The sequence below is a fragment of the Schistocerca gregaria genome, chromosome 3, assembly GCF_023897955.1.
Source record: "Schistocerca gregaria isolate iqSchGreg1 chromosome 3, iqSchGreg1.2, whole genome shotgun sequence".
Taxonomy (NCBI): Eukaryota; Metazoa; Arthropoda; class Insecta; order Orthoptera; family Acrididae; genus Schistocerca; species Schistocerca gregaria.
Window position 1 is genome coordinate 696,844,868 of NC_064922.1, and position 12,553 is coordinate 696,857,420.

Here is a 12,553-nt window from a genome sequence, read left to right on the forward strand (position 1 = left end):
AATAATTGAGCATGTACGGAACCCTCAGAGCGCAAGTCCTAATCGCATCTGGCCAATTTTTATTTTTTATTTCAGAACTTTACTACGAATTTTAAAAAGACTTATTTCACACTGCATTCCTGCTTTCAAGGACTATCGAATATCGTTACCTAAATCCAAAGCAAAATTTCAATTTCAGTGTCTCAGTACCTCAAATTTGTAAATATTGACCACACAACAATGGTGGTTGTTACCAGTAACTCGAACAGTAAATGAATTTTTGGGTGTTTAAGCAGAATAAACTAATGGGTGAGAGGAATTGCTAAGACACTCTATATGCATTTCTCGTCGGAGGCTGCTGGAATGACTAGTGTATTTTGGAGTGTGCTCTTTATCCATCAGGTCTTTTCCACCGGGCGATCTCGCAGAGTGGCGTTTCCCTGGCGTCTTGGGGCATACCACGGCCTGGAGGTCTGCAGAAGGCGCAGAAGGTGGCAGCCCTGGTGGGATGCCCCACAGAGCCCAGCGCCGCCCTCGTCGACTGCCTGAGGAGCGTGGACGACTACAAGATCGTCAACACGACATACCATTTTACTGTTAGTGCCGTTACTGTTCTTTCTCATAATTTTCAAATGACTCATCGCAGCCACATTTTCCATTTAGTTCTTACGAGCAATGCTATTAAACACATTCTTGTAGCACTACTAGAAATAATTGACCATTAGGACAATGAATCAGATGGTCCTATATTGGGAAAAACTTAAGGACAATGGTATTTTACTTAATGAAACTGTAAACGCAACTACGCGAATCGTTCTACACTATTTCTGTGGCTACTGACTCTAATACGAAAGAATTGATTGCACTGTTTTGTTTCTACTACATTCTTTCTTCTTCCGTTAAAATTCAATGCAGGGTCAGGGGCAATACTGACATGAGTGCAAGGACGCTTTCACTACTGTGCTAACGTCAAAACTGAAGCAGAATCCCCAAAAAGGAAAAGTGAGGCAAGGTAGGCAGATATAACCGAAAGTTTACTACCACAGAAATTAGTGTTGGACTACCCATACTGGCAATAAACTTGTACTCCTAGTGTACAATACGCACATAACGCCAATACTTTGTGTGGCTGTGCACTTAGTGTACTGTTGTTAAGCACTGGAAAAGTTTGTGTGAGACCAATACAAAGTCTCTCAAGTCCACAACAATAGCTATATAATAACGGCACAACAACATTCGCTAACCAGAAATTCCAGTTTCTCAATGAAATGTGTATGAGATGGTGACTGTAATTAGGCCATTTCGCAACGCCTAGCAATTTAGACTGATTGTTTTTATGGAGTCTGTAGCTTCGAAACTGAATGACTAATAAATGGAGAAACGCTCTCTCCACAGCACAAAGTAGCTACAAACAAAAGTACGGGGACGAGGTACTAAAACCACGTGTGCATATTTTCAGAGGTGTAATGACCCAGACGCCTTTAAAATTATAAATTAATTCGATTCAGTACAAAATCTATCTTGAAATACCGACCTAATGGTTCGAAAATTTGTGTCATGTCTGTTCTTTAGGACATTTTGATCCAGTGGCCACTGTGACACAAAGGAATTACAGACATCGGCTGCGTGTGGTTATTGTTTTAGATTAACGGCGAATGTTGAAAATTGGGACTGGACCGGGGTATACAATTAAGACAAGGATCACCAAAGCTCTCATCAGTGCGGCTGCAACCAGGCTCGAACTGTTACGGGAATCCCCGAAAGGCCGCCAGCAGTGAGGATAGTGGGCGAGGCGCAGCGCGTTAGTAGTGGTGGTGGTGGTGGTGGTGGTTAGTGTTTAACGTCTCATCGACAACGAGGTAATTAGAGACGGAGCCCAAGCTCGGGTTAGGGAAGGATTGGAAAGGAAATCGGCCGTGCCCTTTCAAAAGAACCATCCCGGCATTTGACTGAAACGATTTAGGGAAATCACGGAAAACCTAAATCAGGATGGCCGGAGACGGGATTGAACCGTCGTCCTCCCGAATAGTAGTCTTTGGGTAGGTTGAGAATTTGGGTGTGACGGAGGGCGTGCTAGGGCGATGACCGCTGAGTTGGGATGACTCACCGTTCGTCAGTTCTGCCCAAGGTTCCTACGCAGAGGGTTCGTCCAGTGCGTTCGGCAGCGGTAGCGCGCTCTCGCGTGACGTCATTGTCGAGAAACGTCAACAGCGCTAGACGTATTCTCACGTTCGCATATGATGCCATTGCGCTCATACTAGCGTTAATCTACGAAAACTGAAGGGCAATGTAACCAGTAATGTGTTCGATAGAAGTTTTCCTATACAGAATGTAACTACTTACTAACACTACGAAACTCTTTCGTTGTCTTTCTTGTAATGAAAAAACTATTGATTGTGCCCCCCTTAACATGTATATTCTATTATTTAATACTTTCTGTTAGATAACTAGTAACCTGGCATCCTCTAGTCCGTTTCCAAATATTATACAATTTTCAATCGTATGTAAACGCAACAATCACAACAGCCTCCAGTTTAGTAAACATGTTTTTGCGTCACAATCGGAAACAGTGAATGAACCTTTTGTCATGCAGATATTAAATAGTAAGGAAACGCTAAGAGTCCAGTTACTTGACACATTACTACGCATGATGATACGTAAGTTAGACGATTAATCACCCCATTTTCAGCCATTTGAAGAATAATTTATTTTATTTAATCAGATCTCGAATGAACCGCAAAAGCTCTCCACATACGTACTGTTTCCTTTTGCTGTTGTTTGGCCCACTGTGTCTTTGCTGATGTGTTGAGATGTCTTATTCGAACAAAGGCTCTGGTCGTAGAACAGATTGTGATGACCTCTTGAGAAATGGCGGGGTATTTCCCAGCTACATATATCGCCAGGTTTCTAACAACATTTGTCACTTGACACAGACTATTTTCATGAAAGTTTAAAAATAGCAACTGCTTAACAACTTCATACCACTCATCTGAAGGGACGATTGAGCTACCATGAGAGTTTCTCAATCCACCCAAAAGTTGGTTCTTCTGACTCTTCCACTACCTTGCCACTGGCTTGGCCATGTAATTTGACTGTGAATGCGCATCTGGAAGCAATATATCCAGTGGCGTGGCGGAGACACTCTAGAGAACACTCTGAAACTTCTACCAACGGTGAACCATTTAAATCATCGAGTATAATGTGTGTCATTTGTTGCTCACCTTCTATCACTGACAACGCTTCCTCAGCACCCGGCACAAGTTCTGTAAACAACGTTGTCAGATAGCTTGTATTAGTTTCCTCTGCGACTATGAAGAATTACGTAACTGAATGTCAGAAATACTTTTGTTCTAATTAGGATCCTCAAACGCCATTTGAACTCCACTGGTGAGGGATGTTCATAAGCCCTGCCAATTAATCTTATCTAGGAAAATAAGTTTTCCAGGCAGTCTTGGCTTAACCTTGAGGTCTACACATACTTCAAATCGTAGCTATGTTTCACATCAGAGAAACAAACAAATAGTCACCGTATCGAGGTGAGTAACCTCCTATGAAAATGAAGCAAAGTTTTTGTGATTTCTTACTCTCATTTTTGCACACATTGAGTAGGATCTGCGAAGAACTTCCTCTTGTGTTTCCACACACAATCTAAAAGCACCTGAAATTAGTCGCTTGCCAACAGAAACTCACCAATTCAAGGACGTCAAACGTATCGTTTACCAACTTAAAAAATTTCCATTATCTTATTCTTCAAACATTACGAAAGAAATTGGCTCTCACCCAGTGAAGGAAAAAAAATATGGCGCTCTCGGCATACTCTTTCATTGGCACAGAGCACCGCCCTCGTCACAACGGAATTTCCAGCCACTCGGCTGGACCACTCGCTGGGGCTGCCCCTCTCGTCCGGCTAACGTTCGGCACCACGTGTTTGCTGCCGGGCCCCGACTGTTCGAACAGCCGCCCCAACTCCGAACATATAATATTTCCAGGGCGCCACAACTCGCCCGTTACCTCACAGCCTTAACCACTTTTGCTAACATAAAGGAGATAAATATTTCTTCTTAATATTAATGAAAGGAAATTAATCTTGCTCTTCAAATGGAAAGACAATTATATTAAATTAAAATGAACGTAAAGTCTCTCATCTTCAAAGGAAAAAAATAAAAGAAATGTTTCGTCTAATTTCTTCATTAGTATTTATTTAGTCCTGTGCATCTTGCCACGGACTTCATTTCTTTTCTGAAATGTCTCGTGAAAGGATCTAACACATTGTTGCGCCAGTAATCATGCAACACTATCATCTCAGAAGTCCATAACAATCTTTATCTATTATTGTTCTCTGTAGCATTTTATTCCGTGATTCTATTTAAGAAGCATGCTAATTTTTTTTTTCTGTAGTCTTTTGTCCCTATGTGATGATGGTGCTGAGTCGTTAAGTACACCTAGTAATCTTCTTTGTTTTTATCTTCTGCCTTCAAGGTATAATGCAGCATGTGCCCTTTTAGCCAGTTAACAGCGTTTCTTTTCGTATTAGGATATGGCACTGCGTCTGGAGTCAGACAATCTGCGGCTGTGAAGATGGTTCGAGATGTTCTGTTGAAGGTAGCTAACTTCTGCTTAACTATCAGCCAAATTTCTCTGACTTTTTCACACACAAATCGGTGTTCTTCAGTATCAAGGAGGTTGCATGACGCGCTCATGGACGAATTTCTGAGATGTATAGCATGCAGTTTGGAATTGGTTGATATTTCCCTGGTGACTGCATTATACCAAGTTGGTTTCACCTTGGAGGGAAAGTTCGGATAGTGCATGTTTCTTTCCAAATTGCAGACCATTCGTTGTTAGGGTATTTTCTGTCAATGATATTTCCTTCCTTACCTTTCATCAAATATGTATAGATGTCCTTTACTTTCGTCAATTGCTGTTCTGAGAACATCGATGAGATATGACTGTCTTCATCGAGAAAAATGTTTGGGTGGTAAAGACTAACTGGTATATGCTGCACATCTATTGGCGGCTGCAAGCTTGCACGAGCAGTTTCGTTCAGGAAGTGGGCCGTTAAGCTGTCCAGCAGCTGTTTCCATGGCTTTTACATTCAACACACGTATAACGCTCGTGACCTGCAACTGACATCAACGAGATTTAAGCCTCCTTGCCTTGTGGGGAGTGTTAGTGTATCGAAATTCACTTTGAAAATGTTCCTATCGCGGACATAATTCTTCTGGCTGTTTCTAATGGCATCGGCAAAGCTTGTGCAACATAGTTCAGTTTCTATGTTAAATACACATTTACTAGAGTGGTTGTCTGTATCTCGTCGAGTTGCATCTTACTGTTCCCCTGTAGAGATGCTCGTATGCGTGCAAGAATCTTTTTGAAATTGATGGCAATAGTGTTTTGGATGTTGCTCCTAAATTCAATATCATTTCAGTTTGTACTTCTGTCAACTGTCCCTAAATTTGATTGCGTATTCCTCTGCCTCCCTTTTATTTAGTTTGGCACCAGAAGAAAGTTCATATGTGTGAACAATCTGAAGAGCTTTTGCCAGCTCATCTTCATCTAAGACCAGGACGCCCACATCATCTGCATAGGCGTTGCACACTATTTTCTCTGCCGTTTATATGCCATCCTTGTAGGTGATGCGTGAATGTCGCGAGAGGTTCTATTGCTATTGTGAAAAGGGCCATTGACTTTGGGCAACCTTGTCGTACGGATCCAGTCATCTCAATCTCTGTGCTTAGTTGTCCGTTCATCAGTATTCGTGCGACACTGTTTTCTTTAATATTTGCTGAATAATCCTCAGTTCCATGATTCCTAGGAGATACTTATGATCTACTCTGTCAAACGCCTTTTCGAAGTCTAATGACACTAATGCACATTTTATTCGGCAGACATTTGCGGTTGGCATTATATCCCTATATTCGCAAATATTCTGATAGATAATTCTGTCTTTGCCTAAAAATATTTGGTATTGGCCAGTTATAGAGTTAATAACCATTTTATTTTTCTTGCTAATAAGCGGGCCATAATTTTGTAATCACTGTTGAGTAATGTTACTGGGCGAAGGTTTACTATTACTTTTCTAAGTCAGATTTAAGGATTTGCGGTTGATATTATATCCCTATATTCGCATGTATTCTGATAGGTGTTTCTGTCTTTGCCTAAAAATGTTTGGTACGGTCCAGTTATAAAGTTAATAACCATTTTCTTCTTCTTGCTAATAAGCGGGCCATAATGCACATTTTATTCGGCAGACATTTTGGGTTGATAATATATCCCTATATTTGCATATATTCTTATAGGTGTTTCTGTCTCCCTAGAAATGTTTGGTACGGGCCAGTTATAGAGTTAATAACCATTTTCTTCTTCTTACTAATAAGCGGGCCATACTTTTGTAATCACTGTTGAGTAATGTTACTGGGAGAAGGGTTTTTTAATCCTTTGCTAAGTGAGATTTTAGGATTTAGAACTATAGTTCTTTCAGGAATTTCTTTGGAAATGTCCGTTCATGAGTTCGTTGAACATGCATAGCTTGCTTTTATTTGTGGCCAGAACAAATCAGGTTCTGGAGATTTATTTTTTAGAACTCTGTGCTATTACATGTTACAGTTCGTTCTCCTCTATTTCAGCCGTGAGATTTCCTACTTGCTCTGTACTAACTCTGCCTGATACGTTCCTAAGGAGGTCTCGCCGCGCCCCGTCGTTTGTAGGTTTGTTAGATATCATATCTGAGATATATTTATGAACCGCGTCTTGAATTTCACTGGTCTCATCAGGTAACTTAACTCCTGTCAATATTTCTCTGTTTCCTCTCCAATTCTTACCCATTACACGATACATCGCAATTTCTTCCCCTTCTACAATGTTTTGTATGTTTGCTTTCATTTTAAAACCTTCTGACTGTCGCCGCTTCAGTGCTAAGAGTTTTGCTTTAATTTTCTGAATCCGTGTATAGTGCTCTATTAATCGTGTGTCCAGAGTGTACAGGTCTCTAAGGCAGCTAAAATAAAACTCAGTCGTCTGTTTAATCCAGCAGCTTTTCTGTCGTGAGTAGTCCACCAGCATTCTTATTTTAGGCTTAGCACATTATAGCCACCAAGCTTTGGTAAAATTGTATAGCGGGAATCGTTTTTTGCATTCCTTTCACACATTAGTAAATGCCACATGACATTCTTCATCTTGTCGATGTATAACGTCGAGTTTCCATAAGCCCCTTGCTCGTTAAGTCTATTGTTTTTATAAATTTATTGTGGTGATGTACGCGGCATGGTCAGAAAACATAGTGGGCCAGACCTCAGACTGGAGTACATGGTTCTTTAGGTTGGACGATACGTAAATCCTGTCCAGCCTGCTAGCTGAGTGGCTGGTAAAATATGTAAAACCGGACTGTGCGCCATGTGTATGTTCCCAGGTGTCGGCTAAATGCAAATGGTGGACTGTTCTTTCCAGTTCTAAGGACTTGTTAGTCTCGAACCGCGCGACCGCTCTGGTCCAGGTTCGAATCCTGCCTCGGGCATGGATGTGTGTGATGTCCTTAGGTTAGTTAGGTTTAAGTAATTCTAAGTTCTAGTGGACTGGTGACTTAAGATGTTAAGTCCCATAGTGCTCAGAGTAATTTTAACCACTCTAGGGACTTGTTGAAATTCGGTGTCCGGTTTTCGGGCTAAGGTCAGAATTAAAATTATGAAGAGAGTAGCGTTCCGAAGGATTGGAAAAGGGCTCACGTCATCCCCGTTTTCAAGAAGGGACGTCGAACAGGTGTGCAGAACTATAGACCTATATCTCTAAGGTCTATCAGTTCGAGTATAATGAGTTTTCTGTAGACTAGAAATCTAGTCTGTAGGAATCAGCATGGGTTTCGAAAAAGACAAACGTGTGAAACCCAGCTCCCGCTATTAGTCCACGAGACTCAGAGGGCCATAGACACGGGTTCCCAGGAAGATGCAGTGTTTCTTGACTTCCGCAAGGCGTTCAATACAGTTACCCACAGTCGTTTAATGAACAAAGTAAGACCATATGGACTATCAGACCAATTGTGTGATTGGATTGAAGTTCCTAGATAACAGAACGCAGCATGTCATTCTCAATGGAGAGAAAACTTTCGAACTAAAAGTGATTTCAGGAGTGCCGGAGGGGAGTGTCGTAGGACCGTTGCTATTCACAATATACATAAATGACCTGGTGGATGACATCGGAAGTTCACCAAGGCTTTTTGCAGATGATGCTGTGGTGTATGGAGAGTTTGTATCAATGGAAAATTGTACTGAAATGCAGGAGGATCTGCAGCGAATTGACGCATGGTGCAGGGAATGGCAATTGAATCTCAATGTAGGCAAGTGTAACGTGCTACAAATACATAGAAAGAAAGATCCCTTATCATTTAGCTACAATATGGCAGGTCAGCAACTGGAAGCAGTTAATTCCATAAATTATCTGGGAGTACGTATTAGGAGTGATTTAAAATGGAATGACCATATGAATTTGATCGTCGGTAAAGCAGATGGCAGACTGAGATTCATTGGAAGAATCCTAAGGAAATGCAATCCAAAAACAAAGGAAGTACGTTACAGTACACTTGTTCGTCCACTGCTTGAATAGTGTTCAGCAGTGTGGGATCCGTACCAGATAGGGTTGTTAGAAGAGATAGAGAAGATCCAACGGAGAGCAGCGCGCTTCGTTACAGGATCATTTAGTAATCGTGAAAGCGTTTCGGAGATGATAGATAAATTCCAGTAGAAGATTCTGCAGGAGAGACGCTCAGTAGCTCGGTACGGGCTTTTGTTGAAGTTTCGAGAACATACCTTCACCGAGGAGTCAAGCAGTATATTGCTCCCTCCTACGTATATCTCGCGAAGAGACCATGGGAATAAAATCAGAGAGATTAGAGCCCACACAGAGGCATACCGACAATCCTTCTTTCCACGAACAATACGAGACTGGAATAGAAGGGAGAACCGATAGAGGTACTCAAGGTACCCTCCGCCACACACCTTCAGGTGGCTTGTGGAGTATGGATGTAGATGTAATGTAAAATTGCCGGCTAGGATTACATAATCCTGATGTTTACACAAGAGATGGACGATTTTACTATTTAAAAAATCCGCTCTAGTATGCCTGTTATTGTTGCCAGACGGTGCCTAAACGTTGACGATGCGAACTTTATTAACAGTCACTGCAGTTCCTCTGATGTTTGCAAGGTTTACTGTTTGTGTGACACGGATGCCTTCTTTCGTGAGAATGGCGGTTCTCAGTTCTGCACCGATACCAGGGTTAGTTATGGCGTTGTACCCTCGTATCTTTTCCCACTTAATGTGTTACTTCCTGTAACAGTAGTACATCAGCGTCAGCTGCGTATAGGAGGTCTTGCAGATGTTGTAAGTGCAAGGAGGAACGTTTCTTATTAACGTTCAGCCTGGAGATTTTGTAGGCTTGTGCTGCGTCCATATAGTCTTATTCACTATCGAAGTCAATGTTCGTCATAAGTAGTGCTGTCGGACGTATATCCCTTTCCACACTATGTTCCGCCAATGTTGTATCCATCGTGTTCGGTTTATCTTGTCGGGCAACAAATCTCTTCCGTTCCTCCAGTTTCATTCATTTCTTCATCTTGGTTCATTTCGTCAGATTCATCAGCCCAATTTTTCTGTTGATTATCTCTAGATGTGTCTTTGTCTGCATTTGTAGTCTCAGGGAGAACCTTCTCAGCATCACATTTTGCTATCAGCTTCAATCTTTCGTATGAAAAATGGTCAGGTGACATGGGGCATGTTGTACTTGATTTGGTTTGCAATGAGTCAGATGCAAGCATACTCAGAACCGGATTGCCGGCAGCGGTGGTCTCGCGGTTCTAGGCGCGCAGTCCGGAACCGTGCGCCTGCTACGGTCGCAGGTTCGAATCCTGCCTCGGGCATGGATGTGTATGATGTCCTTAGGTTAGTTAGGTTTAAGTAGTTCTAAGTTCTAGGGGACTGATGACCACAGCAGTTGAGTCCCATAGTGCTCAGAGCCATTTGAACTATTTTTCTCAGAACCGGATTACTATGTGATTCTTCATGTAGCTTGTTTGCTAATCTGCTTTGCTTTTTCTCGCAAGGGCGGTGCGAGTTCTTCAGCAACCCTGTGAGCTAGTCTCCTTTTTTTATACTTCCTTGCACTTGCAGGACTGCCTCTTGTGGAGATTTCAGCGTCTTCCGTTGCCTCGTATGTTTCTTACGCGCGGTCCTGTTCGCTGGCAAGTGGTGTCTCCGTTTCCTTGTCGTTTTCTTTAGTCTGCTACTTCTGTAGTCGGTTCTGGGATTTGTTGTATTTCAACATTGGTATTAGGTTCTTTTCCTTGACGCTTTGATTGTGTTGTCCCTATCGAGTCGTTAACGTCCGTTATCGACGCTAGCAGCGTCATCCTGCGTAGCGTGTCGCGTACGGAGCTGTCCAGCGGCTGCGGTTCATAAGTTAAAAGCAACGTTGACATGGCTGGGGGTCTCACAGTTTCGCCCGCAGGTAGCTGGGCCACTCGGCGTTGTATACACTGCGAGCGGACATGGCCTGTACCGCCGCAAGACGCGCAGTTTCTCGGCTACACTATAGCCCGATAACCACAGACATTTATATTCGAGGGTATGTGCTTGTGAAAATCAACTCGCAATTGCCTGATACCATTCAAGAGGGGGAACCTGTGAGCAGGAGACCACATTTCTGCAAAATTACTGACTATTCTCCCATAAGGAGCTATCACTGAATTGATCTGCTCAGCGGTGATTTCAAATGGCAGGTCAAAGATACGGACAATCCTTAATCTAAATCCAGCGTGCATAACACAAACTTCACTAATATTGCCATCATGATGTTAGAACTTAAATGTTCCTGAAACGCCGGCTAAACCCGCTGGGCAGAACAGGTAATAAGACTGTGGAAAGAGCCAAGGGTTGAAGTCAGTTTCTGCTTCATTTATTGTACGTTTTGGAATTAAAAATAAATAAAGTAGTGAATTTGTTTAAATTATATATAGATGAAAGCCACAGTTAAATACTGCTTTTCTACATAGTTGCCATTTAAATTAAGGCACTTATCGTAGCGATGGACGAGCTTGGAAAATTCCTTCGTCGTAAAATTCGGCCGCCTGCGCCTTCAACCACGAGGTCACCTCTTTTGGGACAGAAAAGGTGTGATTTTTGTGGATTTCCTAGAAAGAGGCACTACAACAAACTCTCAAAGGTATTGACAAACTCTGCACAACCTCAGAAGAGCAATACAGGACAAGCGCAGGGGAAAGTTGGGCTCAAAGATCTTGCTGATTCACGACAACGCCCGGGCCCACACGGCAAATGCCACTCGTGAAGTTCTCGAATCTTTTAAGTGGGAGTTGTTTCCTCATCCGCCGTACAGTACCGACATGACACCGACCGACTTCCCCTTATTCCCAGCAATGAAGAAGTGGTTGGCTATGCAGCGTTTTGATGACGACGCACAGCTTCAAGAAGAGGTAACCACGTGGTTGAAGGCGCAGGCGGCCGAATTTTACGACGAAGGAATTTCCAAGCTCGTCCATCGCTACGATAAGTGCCTTAATTTAAATGGCAACTATGTAGAAAAGTAGTATTTAAGTGTGGCTTTCATCTGTATATAATAAAAAAAATTCCAATACTTTATTTATTTTTAATTCCAAAACGTAATGTACTTTGTGGGTAGCCCTCGTAATTTAGAAACTCTTTCACAACTGAAGGCCTCCAACAAGAAATCTTAACAAGATCCAAAATCCAATTACGATAGCAATAAAATAATTCAAAAAACAACATACGCAAAGTGCAGTACAAATGGCTGAGGGCCACAATTAATTTCCAAAATTTTAGACTCTATTAGCATTGATATTTAGAGGCAGAAGGACAACAAGAAATGTTTTTTTTAATCTAAATTTAATTAAGGTAGCAATAAAATAATTTTAAACCCAAAAGGAAACGTATACAAGGTGCAACACAAATGGCTGAGAGCCACAATTAAAGTTCAATACTTCAGAATATATTATCATAATCTTTATAAGGCAGAAGGCCTCAGTGTTTAAGCTTGAAAGATAAATTTAAAATTAATTTCCAGAATTTTAAGAAACAAACAATAACCATAAGCCTAAAGTTTAAAATATCTGACAATAGAAAATTAAACACCGGTGGCACTCAGAAGACGTCCAGCGAGGTCGGTCTGCCCTAGTTCACTTAGGTGAGACAGGTGGTAAGCCCAACTATACTTGATCCGTCGGAACCCAACCAGGGGGCAGCAACGGACCGACCGACACAACAACTTGCTTCCCGTCAGTCAGTACATGAGAACCTCAACCGGAAATGTTACGAACGCGATAATCCACAATCATGTATGTATCAGCTGCCAAAATTACACACCATGTTGGATAGCGACAACAGGTGAGGAATGGACGCTGCCTGAAATTACGTTAGTGGCCAGGGCAGGTAACCAGAACACTAACGGCCACTAGGCAGAAAATTCCGCTGGTACATTTGAATTTGAAACACGGGGATAGTTAACCTGCTCAAAAGAACACTGCCTGAATTTACATCAGTGCCCAGGGCAGGTA

At 42.1% G+C, this 12,553-nt stretch overlaps 1 protein-coding gene across 2 annotated transcripts in view; it reads left to right on the forward strand.

Moving 5' to 3' along the window:
- LOC126354701 (venom carboxylesterase-6-like) overlaps positions 1-12,553 on the forward strand; it is a 201,424-nt gene that overhangs the window by 163,946 nt on the left and 24,925 nt on the right. For both annotated transcript variants that reach the window (XM_050004519.1, XM_050004518.1), the window contains exon 5: positions 382-575. In XM_050004519.1, coding sequence (XP_049860476.1) covers positions 382-575 — 194 coding nt within the window. The remainder of the gene's footprint in view (positions 1-381; positions 576-12,553) is intronic.